The 20,805-nt window shown below is 37.6% G+C and overlaps 1 protein-coding gene across 7 annotated transcripts in view; it reads right to left on the reverse strand.

Annotated features, from left to right (window-relative positions):
* The window catches only part of GRIA1 (glutamate ionotropic receptor AMPA type subunit 1), a 280,772-nt gene that overhangs the window by 57,065 nt on the left and 202,902 nt on the right, over window positions 1-20,805 (reverse strand). For all 7 annotated transcript variants that reach the window (XM_060765501.2, XM_060765502.2, XM_060765500.2 and 4 more), the window contains 5 exons: window positions 19,891-20,058; window positions 18,363-18,467; window positions 16,121-16,231; window positions 14,073-14,279; window positions 12,868-13,238 (listed from right to left, as the gene is read on the reverse strand). In XM_060765501.2, coding sequence (XP_060621484.1) covers window positions 12,868-13,238; window positions 14,073-14,279; window positions 16,121-16,231; window positions 18,363-18,467; window positions 19,891-20,058 — 962 coding nt within the window. The remainder of the gene's footprint in view (window positions 1-12,867; window positions 13,239-14,072; window positions 14,280-16,120; window positions 16,232-18,362; window positions 18,468-19,890; window positions 20,059-20,805) is intronic.

The raw sequence follows: 20,805 nt of genomic DNA on the forward strand, positions 1-20,805 counted from the left end.
TTCCATTTTGACTCCCAGTTCTCCTTGGGATGTCTGTTCATATATATAATTCTCCTTTCCATGATGTTATCTTGAAGTCTCTAATCTGATAAATATGCATACCATTTTAAGTTCCCATGTCCTTTACTCATAAAGCTACCATTGCTTGGGTTGCTGCTACCATGTATTTTATTATTTCTACCTATTCTTTATTTCCACCTTTACATTCTGAGTAAATAACTAGTTTTTGTTGAACTCTATTTTAATCCTAATATTCTCTCCATCTCATACAAAGTTTTTATGTAAAATTTTGTAGCTTTTTGCAGTCCCATCACTTGCAAGAAGCTTCCAGTTCCACTACATTTATGCCAGCACAATTTTTATGTGTTTTTCTTAATATAGGAAGCAATTGATATGGGGTTTGATACCATTTTGTCTTTATTTTACATTGTGTTTTCTTAATCCTTGAGTGTTTTTATGCCATTTTCAATCTCATTCTCATTGCTATTTAATTCACCTTTCACATTTCCATACCTCAATCAAAGTATGTTTCAAAATATGTTGTTTTTTCATTATTTTTGTTTGTATAAATCCCATGATTCCTTTCTCCTTCTCTATTTTCCATGTTAAAATTTGGTCTAAGTCTACTTCTGGTTTTTTCTTTGTCTACCATTTTGGGTCATATACATCATATGATGGGCTCTGCTGGGCTCCATCAAGGAAGCGTCCTGAAAGCATCCTGGTACACTCCCCGAAGTCAATGGGATGAGGTGGTAAATCTCTGTTCTAGCTCCCCTCCAGCAGCACTTCCTTCAGGTGGAAAGCAAAAAAATGGAAGAGAAGAATTTATACTTCATATTGAGACTCTACCTGAGCAAGAATCCTGGAAAATTGAGATCTCATTCACATGGAAGGAATGCTGGCCTCAGCCATGACCAAAAAAGGACCACCATACCCCAGAAACAACTTGAAGGCACAAAACAACAACCAACAACAATGTAGGATTTATGCTAACATAACTCAGAACCATGATTTTTCTGTTATATTGCTCTTAGCTTGCTAGTGTGTGTCTAGTGAGAGTTAGATTTTTAAAAATGGTTACCTGCTTTGAACTATTCCCTTTTTAAGGGGGTGGGGTGAGAAGGCAGGTAGAAATAGCTAAAATAAATAGATGCTTTCTCACTTGTGTGATGATGTCTCCATTTGCTACTGAACTTGCTCTCCCCAGAATTATTTATCTGGCATGACACCACTAAACCTCCTTAAAATGAGTGTCATGACCACAGAATATCAGCCATTTATGATTATTGCCTTCCCTTATCAGCCTTCAACTTGGAATTCCATTTCATTGGTAGATGTTAAGTACATAAAATAAAATCTAGCCTATCCAATAAAACATGGTCTTTTTCAAAAGCTAAAATAGCAATTATGTTTTCTCTTCGGTTTTGCCAGTTGCAAAAAATGGCAAAAATGAAAGGCACTTATCTCTGTGGCTGAATATTCACTGCTGGAAGCTTCAGAGGTTAAAAACCACATTGTTTATGAGAACAGACCAAAGAAAGAGTTTGCATATTGTCCCTGTTATCCCCAAACTGCCTTTGTCATACAACTTTTAACTCATTCTGATATGTTCCCCTGTGTTCTGGATTGTATTTGGATAGTACAGATACTTGACAATAATGTGCACGTTCTACTGTGCTATTTCTGAGTAGAGGTGAATAAGTGCCTAGGTATGGGCTCAATAACATAGATAAGAACATAAAACGATGTGGTGTAAACATTTTTCTGTGTGCTTTTAATGCCCTTGAGGGGGAGATCAAAACAAAACAAAAAGATTTGGAAAAATAAGCGTAGTTCCACTGATGAACACAAGATGGCGCGCCTAAAGTCCACATTGTTGTCTTAAACGTTTGGAGTAAGTGAAATAATCCAGTTGCATTTTCAAACCCAGCCACAACATAACTCTGAACCTTTACTAAAATGCTGGAGTGTTTTTGATCTCACATATGAGAATGAACAATTTCAAGTGTTCATACCACAGGATGAGTTTATGAGAGTTTTTCTACATTTTTTTTCATATATGAGCCTTCTTTTGCCAAGAAATCATATGCCTGGTACATAATGTATTTCAGTGCCCCCCATTGTTTTGCAAAAACACATTTTTACAAAAAGTGCTTGTTTTGCATGAACTCTTTTAATGCAGAAATATATTGAAATAGGTTTTTTGGGGGAGTGGAGGTTCACAATACATTTCTTAGAAAACATATTTCTACACCAAACACAATTTTCTTTAGCACAACACAATGGTTTTCATCCTGTTCTGCAGTTGCAACATCATACGGTGGAGTTATGATCACATCCCTTTGGTATTCACTTTTATGGTAATTAATCAAATGTGCCCCCCCCCCCAACCTACCCTTGCATCTGGACAGAACCTCAAAGACTTCCTAGATCAGAGTGCTGTTAAATGGCATTTGTGTTCTTCATGTGCCATTTCCCCACACCACAATCTGCTATGGAATCCTTTTGATTGAGGGCCCACCTAGATGAAAAGGTAGTTTTTTGGGGTGACATTATCAGACATAAGTAAGACAATGGAGATGCAAGATCTCTGTCAATACTTTTTGCTAATGCTGCTGAATTTTTCTTTGCTCTTTTTGTAAAAAATATTTATGGCGGTTGACATTGTTTCTCATTATAAATGAAGATGTTGAATATTCTGTTTCAGTGTGATTGCATGCTTTAAAGGGAGATGTGGACACCTTTCAGTCATGTCTTTCTTGGCTTCTTCAAATCTTTTTTTCATTTCTATCTCTGACATTGTGTACAAGACAGTGACCAAAATTTTGTCAATAGCTGGATTAGATGTAAGTCTGATTTATACCTGTGTAAATAATTACAGAGGTTCAAATTCTCGACCAGTCTCACTTGTTGGCCAAACTCCACCTCAATCTCACCCATTTTTCTGCTTCATACTCCACAACTACTATTTATTAGTCAGTTGAAAGCAGAGAGAGTGTAGTAGAAAAGCACCCAGTTCTACTTCTTTAGCTGAATGTACAGCAATGGTGTCATTTTCCAGGACTCCAGATGATCCCTGGCAGGTTCCTTACAGGATGCTTCAACACTCTGTTTTGTATCCAGCTACAAGAATATAGTTGGATGATCTCTTGCTCTCCATTTTCCAGTAAATGTTTGTCTTGAAGAGGAGGGCTAAAATAGATCAAACCCTAACCCTATCTCCATACCCACTGCACCAAAAAAAAAAAAAAAAAAAAAGAAAGAAAAAGAAAAGAAAAAAAAGAAAAAAAAATTTGACCACAAAAACCCTCTAAGTCATTTTCAAAACAGGAATTGAGCAGGGGTCCTGTTTTGGAAAAGAACCCTTCTGATCATAAATTTGGGGTGTGTGTGGAAAAAGATATTTAGGGGCAAAATAATATGGAAAAATTAAAACATGTTTTGACCCCTGAAGTCCCTGTGGTTCACATGTGGTTCAGGAGCCACACTTTGTCCACACTTTGTCCACCCCATTCAAATATCTATCATGGAGCCAGCATGGTGCAGTGGTTTGATCTGTAGACTATGACACTGGAGACCAGGCTTCAAAATCCCCACCCTGCCATGAAACCCACTGAGTAGCCTTGGGCAATTTGCATTATCTCGGTCTTAGAGGAAGGTAATGGTGAACAAATCCTGTGATAGAGTCATCATAGGGGTTCTGTATGTCAAAAATGACTTGAAGACACACAATAATAACAACAAAATTTAAATTCCCCCTGACAAACATGATGATATCTATCCCCTTCTTCATGCTCCTCCTTGCAATAAATGAAAACAAAACTGGGCATGTTACTACATAAAGTTTCTGCTTTGAATCTCAATCTTGAAGGGAGGGGGGTGTCAACAAACAGCAGAGAAAATAACTGATACTATGGTTGAGATATATCTTAACCTATTTGTTGTCACAGTCAACTTATCAACTGAGAAACAAAAAAAAAATCTTAAGATCTTATCACACTATGCCATTAGAGCATTACACGCTAACTGGCATTGCACCATAATATGGAGTCTTGTGGTTTGCAGTTTAGAGATGGGTATTTATAGTTCTCAGCCAAAGAAGGCTTGGGTCTCACTAAACTACAAGCCCCAGAATTCCATGGGATGTTGACATGGAACATAATGATATGACAGTGTAATGTGATAGGGCTTTTAGTGTAATGACAAGCCATGGAATTGAGACTTCCTAAATGCTTGCTAGGATTCACTTAGAAGTTCTTTCATTACAAGTGCAGAGAGAAAGATTGGGATCAATGAAAGGAAATATTCACCTTAGCTATGTTTTTGCCAATACTCTGTTGCAAGCTTTGTACAATAAGATCAATGGTCCAGTGACTGCAAGTTGACAATGGAAAGATGGATATAAATGTAGAGTGCCATTTGCTGACCAGATGGATAGCTCTTTTATTTAGACTTGTCTCGTAGACATCATTATTTGTAGTTCAGTAACAGGGAAAAATAGTGTATTCAGGGTGATCGATACCAAGCTTCAGTGGTGTGTATATTTCATTACAGCCATTCTGTCTGGCATTCAGTCACACTTCTGCATGGCAGCAGCATCCAGCAAGAGCAAATGAAATATTTATAGTGAATCCTTTGTCCTCCTGAAAAAATTCCACTCCTAAGTGACTCAGCAGTTGTACGTACTCTTAAATAGTGCTGCCTCTCTGCTTCTGCCATTACTTGAGACCCTCACTAGCAGGGTTGTGGTGAGACCTTACCATTAAACTGCCACTCAGCATCATAGACCATTTATATACATACTAAAGCTAAACTTGCCCACAAGCTAAGCAACATTTGCATCTTATTTTCAGTGTAAATTTGCTTCTCTCAGGTTTTAAGATTGTACCTTGGTAATAGGCTGTCTTTAACCAAGGGTCTTTTAATTGTCAGGTTGAATAAAATAAACTGCTTTGACTTTGTTTTTAGAAAAGTCTTCAGACTTTTATTCACAACTCCTCCAGTGGGGTAAAAGAGTCTGTGATTCTTTTAAGTGGTATAGAAAAAAAAGGCACTGGGTGTTTTATCTCGTGTTAGTCATTCTATTCTCTGTTCATAGTGTTAAATAAAAATATTAAATTATATATATACACACACACACATATATATAGAGGGGGAGGGAGTGGAAATATGTTTTTATCTCTCTTTTTAGCAATCTATTATTTTCAGATGGCACTGTGACTTCTACCGATGATGGAACTGGACCAAACATGGTACACAGACCAACCATGGTCAACAAAAATACTGGAAGGGTTGCGGGTGGGGTTTGACCCTGGATTGTGGGAGTTCTAGGTACCCACAATCAGACAGCACTGTAAATCTAACCAATGATAGATCTGAACCAAACATCGCACACTTACCCAAAATTACCAACTTTGAATGCTGGTGGGGTTTGGGTATATATGACAGAGGATGTTGGGAGTTGTAGTTCACTCACAATCAAAGAGCATTCTGAAACCCAAACAACAATGGATCTGGACCAAACCTGGCACACATACCCAACATCGCCAACTTTAAATACTGGGGAAATTGACTCAGGGTGTTGAGAGTTATAGTTCACCCATATCCAGAGAGTACTGTCAACCCAACTGACAATGGATCCGGACCAAAAACTCAACATAACCAACTGGATGTTGAGAGTTGTAGTTTACTAACAATCAAGGTGCACTGTGAACCTAACTGATGATGGATCTGGGCCAAGTTTGGCACACATTCCCAACATGACCAATTTTAATTACTAGTACCATTGGGGGCAATGACAGATGATGATGGGAGCTGTAGTTTACCCACATCCATATGAATTTTCTAATGGAATCAATCATAAAATTTAAAAAAAACCCAGTGACCTTTTGTAATAAATAGTATTACAAGCAAATTACCTAACCTTAAATATGGGAGATGAGTATAGTCAGCTTTTAAGATTTCCATGGCAAATATTCATGTGCATGCAATTTGTCTTCAACATTGGCCTAATGCTGTTTAGTGAACAGTATAAAGGATAAACAATGTGTATTAGAACAATGTGGGGAATGCCTGGGAAAGACCAAATTGCTGGATGCTCCAGGAAGGTAAAGCTGATAGTCATATTCGCATGGTTTTCTAGCTGGCAAGCCTGTGGATGGTAATTGAGTGAATGTAGCCCTGTTCTACTATTTAGGCTCAAAATACTGTATGTATTACAAGTATACTAAAACAATTTTTACAAGTGCAGCTACCTTTCTCCAATTCCTGTCTTAGAGGGGAAGAACTGGCCCTGTGCATGGCACATTCATGCCATATCACTGTGCTGAGGAGAATAGGTTTTCATGTCCCCCAGTCCACTATCTGAAGAGATACAGAGCAGGTGAACCCAGGTCAAAAGTCATCAAAGGAATCACAGAAAACAGTAGAGAACTTGGAAGAGACATTGTAGGTCATCTAGTTTAACTCCCATCAGTACAGGATCTGTAATGCAGTATGTAACTAAAATCTCCTGAAAAATGATTGTATAGCCTTTCTTTGCCTCTAGCAAAGGTGAGGCCATCATATCCCAAAGCAAACAATTTGTTGAGCAACTCTCAGTAGCAAGAGGCTTTCTTGATATGCTGAGTTACAATTTATCACCTTGGAATTTGATCCAATGACTAATTCTCGAGCAACAGAGATCACATTAATATTAAAGCTCTTTAGACATGTAAAAACTTCTATAAAGTCTCCAGTCACCCTCTCTTCTCTAGACTAAATATATTGAGCTGTTCAACCATTCATTCATTCTCTGGAAACATTCAAGTTTGTCAATATGAGCATCTTGATGAGCATCTGGGACTGAGAACACATGAAAAGCCGCTGATTTGGATTAATAGATGCAGCATTTTTTTTAAATGAACAGCTATTGCATTTACATTATATCCAGAATAAAGAAGACACAACCTCATAGGAAAAAGTATATGTAAATGACTGAAAGCATCAAGGTGAGGTTAGATAACAAATCTTCAAAGTTGTGGAAGAGATTCAGCAATTTGTGAAGAATTCCACATTTTGGGGCAAGAAGGGCACTTTGTTCCTCTCCCTCATGCTTTAGAATAATTGGTATGAAAATGGGACACATTGAAGTAAGAAAGCTCAATCTCTAGAAAAAAGCATGGAAATTATGCTGAATTGAAGCCACTTCAAGGATTTTGGAGCAATGGAGTGTGAAGTGGGGCTTGTTTTTTGTTTTGTTTTTTGGAATAATAGTCATTTCATAGTGTTATGCTTACCATCCTCCATCACTTAAAGCAGAGGATTTCTGGACTTGTGTGAGTCTAAAACCAATATTCTGCAAAGTTACCTCTCCTGGGTTAACATATTCTAACATTATTCTAACAAAATGGCAGAATAAATAGGCAATCAGATACCTCCCCACAAGTTTGCCCATGTGTGTGAGTGTGAGTGTGCATGTGTGTGTGTGGGAGGGGGGGGGGGAAGCGTGGCGGCAGCCATAAAGCCTATTTAAAATATGACTTCTTGTTTCTGAAGGTTTCCATTCTGGTGAAGGTCCATGAATCACATTTTCATCATCCGTTAATTAAGGCATGACAACGACTCCAAAGCTCTCCTAGGGTGCATTGACACTGTAAAATTATTACAATTTGACACCACTTTAACTCCCAGGGCTGAATACTATAGAATCATGGGACTTATAGTTCCACCAAATCTGTACCCTTCTCTGTGAGTGTCTTACCAAACTGCATCTGCTATGCTTCCATAACTAGAGATGTAACAGTTAAAGTGGCATTAAATTACACTAATTCCATGGGGTAGATGCATCCCTATCTCTTTATTTCCTTTTTCCATATTCATCATTTCTTTTGACCCAGAAAAGAGGAAGGAAGCAGTAATCATAACTTAATCAAAGTCACACAATCCCTCTCAATAGCACAGTGATTAAACAGAATTAGAATTAGAAGGCAGACCTGTCAATCATTCAACCACACACACCCCTTCCTCTTGGGTGTTTTCAAAGACAACAAATCTAAATGATGCTTTTTTTGTTCTGCTTTCCTCCAGTATCTGTGTTCTGAATCCAAATTGCTACAAGTTCTAGCTTTGGTTGCCATCTATGTTGGAAACTGCCCCAAGTCCCCAGGAGAGATGTAATGGGATATAAATAAAGTTTGTTTGTTGTTGTTTCACACAGAACAGAAAGCACTAAAACTGAACCAAAGTGGTCTGATTTGGCTTTGGCTTTGGACTTTATCTAAGGCCCCTTCTATACTGCCATATAAAATCCAGATTGTCTGCTTTGAATTAGATTATATGGCACTGTAGACTCATATAATCCAGGTCAAAGTAGATAATGTGGATTAACTACTTTGATAATCTGGATTATATAGCAGTGTAGACAGGACCAGAGATGAAATATGAGCCATTTTATGCCCTTGGTGTGCATTTTTATGTTTTGCCTGGTAATTGCTTCAATAAATATATGCATCTTCAATTATTAACTGTATCCTTCTTGAATTAAAAAGCATACTAACAACACTTCTCCCTGATTTGGCCCTGACCCAGCACCTCAATCCATGGGTGATACCAGATGAGGGACTCCCCCCTGGGCACACGGAGAACTGGGCAACTTGGAGGGCGCTGAACAGACTGCGCTCTGGCACCGCGAGATGCGGAGCCAATCTTAAGAGGTGGGGGTACAGGGTGGAGTCCTCGGCATGCGAGTGTGGAGAAGGGCGGGCCACAGACCACCTGCTGCGGTGCACCCTGGGCCCTGCCGTATGCACAGTGAGGGACCTTCTTGCGGCAACACCGGAGGCACTCCAGGTGGCCAGATGCTGGTCAGGGGACATTTAACCAACTACAAAGTTTGCAAAATCTGTGTGTTTTTTCTTTTTTTCTTTTTCTTTTTAATCTGTGTGTTTGTTTTGTTCTGTTAGAATTGTAACACAATGGTATGGTTGCTGATGACACAATAAATAAATCCCTGATTTGTTCTGCATGCAGTAAGAATGCGGTTAACCATAGTTTCATTTTTGTCCCTTTCTACACTTCCATAGAAAATCCAGATTATCTACTTTGAACTGAATTATATGACAGTGTAGACTCATATAATACAGTTCAAAGCAGATAATCTGGATTATATAGCAGTGTAGAAGGGGCCTTTGTCAACTGAAGAAGGCAAAAGCTGAAATATTTAAATCAATACATATTTTTCAGTTCTGTTTGTCAAGTGCTTCTCTCTCTCTCTCTCATGTATCTGCACATGGGGGGGGGGTGTTATTCTGTTATTTCAACATGTGTGTGGTATCTCCACAAAAACAGCATGAACCCTGTTCTTGCTACAGTTATTGAGAGGACTATGTGTGCAGTTCTACGCTGATTCTAAAATTCAGCTGGAACCTGTGGCCCAAAAGGGAAGGTTTGGTGCTGTTGGGCAGGGTCCCTAATTGCACCCCCATTATACTCTTGGGGATTCACTACCCTTCTTTTTCTTCTTCCCTTATGAGTCATGAAACCTGTCAGAAGTCTGTTTCACCTTTGAGAATATGGTAGGTATTCATGTCACAAGGGGAAGGATGGGAGGGGATAGCCATCCCATGTCCCTGGGTTTCCTGAACACAGGATAGATGTTTTTGAGTTGTCTAAACTGTCTCTAATGCAGGGGAGAACCTGAATCCTGCTTCAGGATTTGAGGTTTCCCCCAAGTTAGGTTAATCTGGGGTAAAACTGTGTTGAGTGGCTTTGTCCCAGTTTAATCTGGATCAGCCTTACATGGTGCTTTGTTGCTGTGGGGCTGATTGAATCACACACCACATAAATGTGTCCTGTGTCTGAATTTATCATTGGACATTACAACTGCTGAAATATCAAACTAAACAAATACATTATACATATATTATACATACAGACACACCAATACACATACATGTTACACCATGTTTTACTTGACAATGCCAACTAAGGGACTTATCAATAGATGTGTATTGGATTGCAGTGGAGATGCATACATTTGAAGATTTCCATTAGTTAGTTATCACAGGCTTGTTCTGAAGCCTAGATTATTTTTGGTCATCCATTTAGCAAGTTTAAATTCTTCTATCTCTGCTTTACAACTGCTAGTTCTTATATTAGAAATTACCATGTTAATTTCCTATTATCACAATACTCAAATACTAGCACATGTGGCTAAGATAAAGACAGAATGTAGAGGCTTATTTTCCCCCTACTCCGCTGGTGCTCTGTCCTGACAAGAACTTTAATGAGCACAAGATACTAGATCTCTCTGGATCAGTAATCAGACACTGACCTTTTAAAGTCCATTAGTCTCAGAAATGTTACAGCTGTCCAAATGGTTCCAAGGTTTTTGTTTCTGCATTGCTTGGTCTCTCATGAATAATCTGCCTAGCAGAAAACAAACAGCTCATAACCAAGGCATATGGTCAGAGCCTTACTCCTAGTTGGGCACCAATAGCAACATGCGTTCATGTAAATGTCTCCTTTAGCCCCCTGTTTTCTTCTGCTCTCAAAGCAAATGTATAGTTCACTTCCATTCATACTGAGCCAATGGTTGATTTTGACATCCTAGGAACAAAAAATGTTCAACAAATGCACACCTGATTCTCAAAGCTTGGAAAATTACTTTTTCTAAAGCATTGAAAGACATAAAGGAATTATGTAGCATCTTTAGGACATACTGAGAAAATAGTTTCTGGACTCCTGTTCACATTGTCTTGCATATAATGATTTCTTTTTATCTTTTTATGCTGGAACAGAAGAAAAAGCTGTGTCGCCAAAAACAACTTTTGAAAAAGCGGTTATGGTAGTTACAGCTATTATTAAACACACTCCTGTGGCCACTGCTAAAATTCAGTTTCTTTTGAAGATAACACCTTGTTGACACTTTTCCTCGAAAATAAGTTTTTAGAACCAAAAAACAAAGCAAAACAACAAAAAATTCATCTGAATGCTACAAGCACTGATCTATTGTAAACACACACTCTTTCTATGTGTTGTTGAAGGCTTTCATGGCCGGAATCACTGCATTGTGGTGAGTTTTCTGGACTGTATGGCCATTTTTCCAGAAACACACTCTTTCCTTCCATCAATGTGATTATTACCCCCCAAAGCGAAAACTGAGCATGTGGCAACACTGGAACCAAAAACCTTCTTGTCCTACCATTTGGTGAGGCCAGACTCCATGAGTATAAGAATAACTAGAAACTGAAAATTATACCATAGAAGGAGTGAGGCTTTTCTTTGCAAAGCTACAATTGTAGTATGGATTAGTTGTACCTTAGTCATTTTTTAAAAGGACATGATTGCAAATAAGTCACCAAATCCAAAGTCACCAAATCCAGTCTGATCATGGAAGCTAAGCAAAGCCTATTGGGTTCTCACGAAAGCTTGATCTTTGATGGGAGCCCAGCAATGAATACCAAGTGTTGTATGCTAAACTTCAGAGGAAGCAATTGCAAAACTACCTCTGGGTATTTCATGCCAAAGAAAACTCTATGAAAGTCATGGGGATGCCATAAACCAATAGGTGGTTCAAAGGTCAGTGCTCACAACTCTTGTGAGATTGCTCATTTTCCTGTTTCTTGAAATAGCTGCCCCATTTTTTCCTGTTACACCAGAACTGTATTGAAAATTCAGTGCAGAAGTAACTAAAATAACTGTCCACTCTTTCTTCTACACTTGCTTCCATTTCTCTCACCTCCTTTTGTCCTCTCTTCTCAGTCGGTTTTTAGATGATATTGTCTGTGGAATGGTGAACTATATTTTGATTTTTTTAAAAGTGTCATATGCATCATGTTAGAAAATAACAAGAACAAATTTTTTAAGAATGTTTCATTTATGTCAAACTGTGGAATGACCTGCTAAAAGAGATTTTGGCAGTTAAATGAGCTAACAACATTTAAAACACAATTAAATACCTATCTTTTCTGACAGGTCTATCCAATCAATTGAAAATTATGAATTTTAAATTTACATTGTATGAGTATTGGTGTTTTAAGCTTTCTGCTATGTCTTTTATGGTTTTATTTTATCTATACATTTTAATCATGGCCCCATCTACACTACCACACAATGTAGTTTGAAACTACATTATATGGCAGCATAGATGGGGCATATGTTGTACCACACCTTTAGCCATGAGGAGAGGTGATTAATAAATAAAACGATGATGACTATGACATGTTGCTAGAAAATTGACCAGATTATTAATTTTAATGTACAGTATATAGATATTTAGGACCCCTTCACACAGCTATATAAACCAGAGTATAAAGGCAGATAATCCACAATATCTGCTTTGAACCGGATTATCTGAGTCCACACTGCTATATAATCCAGTTCAATGTGGATTTTATACAGCTGGGGGAACAGGACCTCAGACTGATATATGAAGGTAAAATATGCATGAGGAAGCTATACTACTCAGTTGAATTCCATCTTAAGCAGCTGTATGAATGAAACGTGGAGTATACAAATTTGTATGCCATAAGCACAACATATGTCTTGAGTATTTCAAATTGTGCATACAAAATAAGAACTGTTGTCTAGCTGGCACTTATTTTCTTATAACATGAAAAACCATAAGAAAGGGAAAAATGAAGAAAGTTTGCAGTTGTTAAAACAACTGCTTAGACCAAATAATAAACTCTTTTGAAAATGGCAATATAGCAAGCTTTGTTCTGAGGTACCTGACCAATGAACTGGGCTACAATCAATTAATATATCAAGGCTGGCTTTAGATTTTCTACTAGAAGCAGAAAGTACAGAAGAGAAACAATATCTCATAACATTTGCGGAGACACTTCTGTCCCACATTAAATCGTAGATTTGAAGAAAATGACTAACCTTGGAGAGATATCACATCCCTGTTGCATGAAAGCTCCCAAGGAGAACCACAGACTGTTAAATATCCCAAATTCATTTGTTTGGTCATTAGCTGGCTGGTCACGACCTTCTTCAAGCTCTTCATTATGCCACTCATAAGGGCTGAAGCGACTGACCAGGAAGAGAACGACACTTACTCCGATGTAGGCAAAAACTATACACATCCAAATTTCATAAGCTAAGGGATCCAGAAAGGAAAAGACCCCGGGCTTGGACTTCTGTGGTTTTTTAATCATGATGGATATGCCAAGGCTCATAAATGGTTTGGAAAAGTCTATGACTTCTTCTCGCACTAGAGTTATGGTTAATGGTGCAACAGCCACATCCGCTCTCTGAAAAGAAAAGAGATCAGTTTGAGATGTATGTTTTGAAGATCCGCAAGGCTCACATTCTAGAATGTATAAAGAGCTGGTTATCAAAGTGGGTTATTATTATTATTATTATTATTATTATGCAATAAATAATACTGTATTTTCTTTTCAGATATATCTGTCTGTATGTCTATGCTACCAATTTTCTGCTGTAAACTTTTTTAAAACAAAGGCAATAAGTCAAATTTGCAAAGCTTGAAATATAAGAATTTCATTTTGTTATGATACCTATTTCCCTTGTTTCACTCCTGCTTTTATTTAGCATCTAAAATATCTGATTGGTAAAGGCAAGTATGATTTTTGGTTATGTTTTTTTTTTTTTTTTAGTAATATGTAGTAACTGTCATCATTTCCTAAGAAATCTGTTGGGATAATTCTTCATACAATGTAACAACCTAGAAGTTGTGATATCTCAATTCCGTAATTCCTCACTCTGAAACCAGGAGAGGAGAATTTCCAGCTGGCATGATGCCTGGCTATTATTTCCAGATGGAGCTTCTTTTCTACTAACAAATGACTGCCATAGATAATTTCGCTTGACTGAAAATAGTTCAACTCAAGTGGCTATTTGCCAGCTGTACAGTATCATTAGTGGCACGAGACTGAATCACCCAGATTTTAATATTGGCCTTGGTGTTATTAGTCAATGAAAATCAGCAATGTGGCAACTGGATGAAAGTGACAAGTGACTTTAGACAAACTAATCTGAAATTTCCAGTCAATCTCTATTAAATTATAAATTTGAGGATGTCCCTGCAAAACTAAATATTATGATTTTCAGAGCTGGAGACTTACTCCGTATACGAGTTCCCCAACCATGCCATTCCACAATTTAGTCTCAGGATCTCGGGCTCCATATTTCCCATCTTTAACAATCTGCAAACTGTAGTTGTAACCAACATGTTTTGCAATCTCAGCAGCCAATTCTACACAATAGCCTTCATACTTCAGATTTCCTTCCAGCTTCTCTTTGCTTTTCTTATTCATGACATACGGGGCTTCCTAGGAGAAAAGGAACAAGAACAAATCCATGTTTTAGTTTTTTGGAAATACACATCTTGTTGCATAAAGCTAGAAAAAGGCAAAATCACCAGCACTCTTATTCTAGCATACAATATATTCTAGCAACACATGGACTATAATGTCCTCCATTAAGTTGATGGAAAGGGAGAACTATGGGTGCCATGTATCTCGTGATGGAAAAAAGATTAACATTATCACAACAGAAACTTCAAAAGAAGAAGCAAAATAAGAACAAAGTTCTATGTGCCTGAACTACATAATTCTACTCAAACAATTGATGTGTTCAAAGCTAGCACAATATCCTGGAATGCGATTTGGAGCCTCTCAGCTACCTCCAATAGCACCTCCAGATTCTTTTGTTCTTATCTTTCATCCTTCTGGCAGCATGTTAGGAGAATAATAAATGCATTTTCTGCTAGATAAAAACAAGATGGGAGTTTTATCTATCCTTGAACAGTTTTGTTAGGGACATAACTCATGTCTATTCCTTCTTCCTGTCAAGCACATGACACATACTTCTATTTGACTTCAAAACCAGGGATCATAGTGGTGCACAAGTATAGACAGTAAACATCCAGCATTAGCCATGGCGGGTGATAAAATATCCTAGTGGTAGACAGTAGACATGTGTGATTGATTAAAAAAATGTTTCAGAGGTCATTACAAAATTACAGGGCACTGGTGTTTTGTTTCAAAAGTGTTTCAAAAGTATAGTTATAATAAAACTTTCGATACTATAATGAGAGTAACAAAATGTTACTTTTTAATTATAGTAATTGCGCAAGTGGGGAAATTTCAGAGGCTCCTTTCTGCCTCATTTTAAAGCTAGTAGGGTGAAGCCCCCCCCCCCCACCTTCAACTTTCAGAAATATTCCTACATCAACTGATTTTAGGGAATTTTTAATATATTTTTTTACAAAAACGTGTTTTTTAAAAAGCCACAACAGCTATCTCATTCAATGTCTCTCATATCAACCCATAGAACTTCCATTTAGGGATTTCTTCCCAACCCAGCACAGAGATTTCTTTACAAGAAGAATCAGTCAGTCCTCCTCTTTGCAGATTCAACAATGTATTGAAACTCTGCCTGGTTGCTGCCCTGGAGGGAAAATAGCTCTCCCCTATCCTGATTGGAACTTTCTGATGTTGAACAGATTTTTGGGAAATGTAGTTTAGGGCAGGGTCTTTTGAATTTTCTGGCATAAGGCTCCTTGCCTTCCCGAACTACATTTCCCAGAATTCTGTGTTTTCTATGTCTCTTTTTTAATTTAAGCAGGAAAGTCAGCCTTTTATTTCCTTATGCTGAAATAAAACTGACTTTGGTAGCTTCAGATATTTCAAAATGCAATTGAAAAAGTATGGGGTTAGTTTTGATTCTTAAGTTTTTTGCATAGGCCATGCCCACACATCAGATAGTGTGTCACAAGTACAAATTTTAAAAAATTGAGATGACTTACAACAACTAATGAAAAAAATTGAACACCCCTAACAGAGAGTTACAGTACAGCTGAGTGGAATAATTTGGCAGTGAATTGTAGCTATGGCAGTTACAAGCTGAAAAGTAACTTAATTCCACGACAAACTCTTTGGTTTTGAGAATCTGATTATTAAACCTACTTAGCAAGTCCCAAGGTGCCTTATTTTAAATACTAAATCTTGCTGAATTAGTTTTGTAAATTATATTAGATAGAGACTTTAAAGCCTTCATAAATTGGAAACAAATTGAAGGCACGCATCAACAATAAAATGGAAGAGAGAATCAAAGTCTTGCCATTCAATTTATTTGAGATGTATTATGTTACTGGCATTGCAACACTTACTAGAATAGTTGTAACAATATAAGTTCTGTTCTGAAGAGTTGTGGTTTCATTTGAACCTTGTTGATCTGTGACTGTAGGAACAAGTTTTTCATCTTCATTCCAGTAACCTATCTGATAATGAGAAAGAGATAATAAAACAATTTCTCTAAATATGAGAAAATGCAGTGCAAAACACTGGGAAAAATAAACCAGCCCTTTAGGATTTCTGGAAATAGTTACAATTTAATTCATGGGGAAAGGTATATCAGATGATGATTATGATGGTTATGACAGTAGTAGTAGTAGTACTAGTAATAATAATGTCCCTTATAGTTCTAGCGTTTGTTCCTGTCATTCAGAGGTTCCTGCACAAAAACCATTATGCATGTCAAAAAAGTATTTGTTTAATTTCCAATATCTACCATGACATTAGAGTTGTGTCTGTCTTGTCTATTGATGTTATGGGAATTTAAAACTAGAAGCAAAAAATCTGTGTCCCTTAAAATGTCTCCAGTATTCTCATTCAGACTAATCACAGGCAGCATGGGGATTTTAATTCAGCAACAGCCTTTGGTTCCCCACCCCAATATAAAATCATGAGTTGAATGGTATTTTTGAAGAGGCCCTGATTGTTTCATGGTTCAGTGTCAAGCACTGACAAATGTTGGGAGTTGATAGGTCCACATTCCACCAGAAGATCTCAGAAAGCTATTCCCTTTCAAGTAACCCTTACAAAAAACACCCCCCCAACCCCCCCCCCCCCCAACACATTGAGCCTATGGGGAACAATTTTGATTTGGTGCATGTGCCTAGGTGTCTTTGTACAACCTAGGGTTTGAATAAAAGACCTCTATGCCTAATAAGAAAAACATGCACAATACCTCCAGAGAACATTCTTGGTCATCTTTTATTCTTAATTTTTTTATCAACTTGGTATCATTGGAGTCAATTATATAATATCTCTATGGTGACATCCATAAAGGTATATAATTTATAGTTATATTTATATCATCTATACAGACACAGTTGGTTACTGAAATGGCACCTAACATGATTTGTATTTTTCAATAACTATGCTTTTAATAGTTTATGAAACATTTTCACTGGAGGATACCTAAGGGATTCAATCTTTAGAATAATTCTGGGTTGGAAAATCTATAGCTTTCCAAATGTTGTTGTTGGGGGAGAGCTTGACAATAATGGCTAGAGCTTCATTGAATTGCAGTCTAACAACATTTTGAGGGATGCAAAGCTCCCCTCAGTGAATGAAATGTTAGTCCTACCTAGCTACTAGGTCCCCTTCATTTTGTCAGGTCCTACTCTCAAATGCCTCTCTAAGGGACCTTCCAGACAGGCCCTATATCCCAGCATCTGATGCCAGGTTTTCTGCCTTAAACTGGATTATATGAGTCTGAACTGCCAGATAATCTGGGATAAAAAGAAAACCTGGGATCAAATCCTGGAATATAAGACCTGTCTGGAAGGGCCCTGAGATTAATGTATGGATAGAAGCTTACGTACAAACCAGAATTCACACTTTTTGGAGGATAGTATATAGTTGTTGGCTCTTTAAACGTGTTCCAGTCATTATGTGTGTGTGTGTGTATTCATATATGTATTTCAAAAGTAAAACACAGATTAATCTGGAATTATAGATAATATGTAGGACACTGTCCCAGATACCACTGTCCCTCCACATTTGTGGTTTAGCTTTAGGTTTACTTGCTGTCATTTTCACTGCTGCCCTATGCCATTTCTAATAGTAAGTTTCCTCCTGCTTCCATCTTATCCCACTTCCCCTCATCTAAATAGGCATGTGTGTACCCTCCCTCCTCCTGTTCCCTTATCTCCTTCCCCACCAATGAGTGAGTGAGTAAGCATGTGAGGGAACGCATGCACTGATGAACTCACCAGCCCCACCAGTATAGGTAGATTTGTGTGTGTGTGTGTATTTGGACTGAGGTGGGGGGAGATATATTCACAGTTCTCCCACTTTCACAGGGGTCCTGTGCCCCTAACCCCTACAAAGGATGCGGGATTATTGTAGACAGTTTACTCTCTGCTAGTTTGGAAAAGCACAAATAGGTCACAAAAATCAATAATGAATGACTAATTCCGGGAATGAAAGCTCTCAAAGAGATTCTAATGTTATTCAGTAACTTTTTTTACTCCTAACTTTGAACCATCATCCCACCCTGCAAAATCACAAGTTCAAGTTTTAAGTTTTCACCCTTCTATTTTCAGAAACAAAGTAAACTTTTACCTTTTTGATCCCATCTGCTTTCATTTCCATCACATGAAGGGTATAATTGGTCCGATGTCCTTTCTCATTAAACTGGACATTACCAGTCAGTCCTTCAAAGCGCACCTTCATGCAATACAGACATTGAAAATCCATTCAATATTTATTATAAATGTTAAGGTTTTTGTCTTTATGCAAAGGTTTCAAACTATGTAAGATACAAAAGATATTCCTGTATCAAATTTGGAGATGGTCTTGTGAAGCACATAACATCTTCACCAGTATTCATGCTGATAGAGATGATGAAAGGTACTGCCTACCCCATGTGGAAGTGCCAACTTGGGGAAGACTGATAATTTCCCACACATTTAGACCTGACAGTGCAGTAATCATTGCTAATTAATAAGATAATGGAAATAGTAAAGTTACTTTGAGTTACCTTTGTGAACTCAGATAGTTATCACAATATGTTGGAATCTTATTAGCACATTAAGAATTTCTGCCCCAACTACACTGACATATAATGCAGTTTCATTAAAGTAGACTGTAGGATTATAATTATGTATTGAATGGGCCCTAGGTAAAATTCCTTCTTCCATGACCTACTTGGTTGTCTGTTGTAACTGAATAAGTTCAGATATTGCACTGGAAAAAATGTATTTGTTTTGCTTCTAGTAAGGACTGATTTTTCTTACTGAAGTTTAATAGTATTATATGGCTGTGCAGACTCATATAATGCAGTCCAGTGCCATTAAACTGCATTATGAAACAGCATTATATGATAGTGTAGATGGAGCCACAGAGTGTCAAATAATAAACATAAAGTAAATCAAAGGTTAATAGAAGTAAAGCAAATATAATTTTCCAGTATAATATCTGAACTTGAATATTCAGTTACAACAGACAACCAAGTAGGTCATGGAAGAAGGGATTTTACCTGGGGGCCATTAATTCCATAATTATAATCCTGCAGTCTACTTTAATTGCCATGGTAATGTCCTCATATAAAGTTACAGGAAGTGCAATTAGAATTTCAATCAGGCTCTGGTAAACCTGCAAATCCCAGGATTCCACAGTACCTAACTGGGGTTTGTCAATGTTTAATGACAAGTTTTTAAATTGTGTACTTTGGTCTTCTAGGTGTTATGGACTTAAGTTCTCAGAAGTCCCAATAGTGAAGAATTCTGAGAGCGGAAACCCAAAAACACATTGAGGACCAAAGTTTGGGAGCCATTGGTGTACAGCGAGTGGGGATGTGGTCTTATCTGAGATGTGTTACTTTTTATTGACAGAAAAAAATCCCAACATGCAATGTAGCTCTCCTTGTATCAAACTGAAATCAAGTCAATTTGATGGCAGTTAGCAGCAGAAGCAACTAATCCATCACTTATCTCAAGACACAGATGTTTTCAGATGACAGTCCATAAATTAATGATTGCATCAATCCAGTGTTACTCAAGAAAAACAATAAATTGCGATTTTGAACAAGTAGTTAATCACTGTTCATTTAAAACAAGATTGGATCTCACAGTCCAGGTTATCTTCTTACCTGTTGCAGAGCTCGCTGGATGTCAATCCCTTGTCCCCAGGGAACAGCAGGATTTGCTAGACAATCTCCAGCATTCCCACGACGGGAGATGTCAATTCGCTGTTTCCTGAGACTCTGAAAAGCTTCTGCCATAACCCGAACTCCATCATATGTAAGAGCAGATGTGTACTAGAAAAATAAAAGGAAAGATGTGTGCTGACCATTAGGCTTGATCTTGGAAATTCATGTTTGTTCAGGAACCTTCTGTTTCAAGACAGATTCCAAGGGTGACAGTCTCAATGACCATTTCACCACTATTGGTATCAAATTGTTGGGGTATCTCAACAAGATAGAGTCATACTCTTTGGTAATTTAAGGAATATTTGAATGAGGTTTTGAAACTTGTGGTAAATGCTATTCCTTTTGTGTCCTTATTGTGATTTGAGTCACTCGGTATTTTATGTAAATGAAGCCATGGCAATATAGCTGCTTATCATTCACAGCTTAATTAAAACTTTGAAGGCTATTTCCCCCTTTCAATATTTAATTTCAGTTTTAGATATTACAGTCTGACCTTGTTAAGACATTCTTGTTAGTTAGAATATAATTCATAAAATGCAAAATAAAGCCCAGCCATCCTCAACCTTGTTGCTCTTCAGAAATACTTTTAAGTTCCCAGGGAAATATAATTACACCTTGAAAATTGTTCCCGCCCCCTCATCTTGATCTCTTGACAAAACCACTGGCAACGTTTTGCAGTATATCAGGATTCTAGGGTGCCTTGGTTGAGAAACCCTATGTATCCTTATTGGGCTTTTGAGGAATTCTGCTGTGCCCATTCCCATCCAGATTGCTTGAATTCAAGGGAAAAAAAAATATCTCTCTGCCCTCTGGGAGTTGAAGGGGGTAGATGCATCAGGTTAACACTTCTTGATC

This window comes from Anolis sagrei, chromosome 2, assembly GCF_037176765.1.
Source record: "Anolis sagrei isolate rAnoSag1 chromosome 2, rAnoSag1.mat, whole genome shotgun sequence".
In the NCBI taxonomy this organism is placed as follows: Eukaryota; Metazoa; Chordata; class Lepidosauria; order Squamata; family Dactyloidae; genus Anolis; species Anolis sagrei.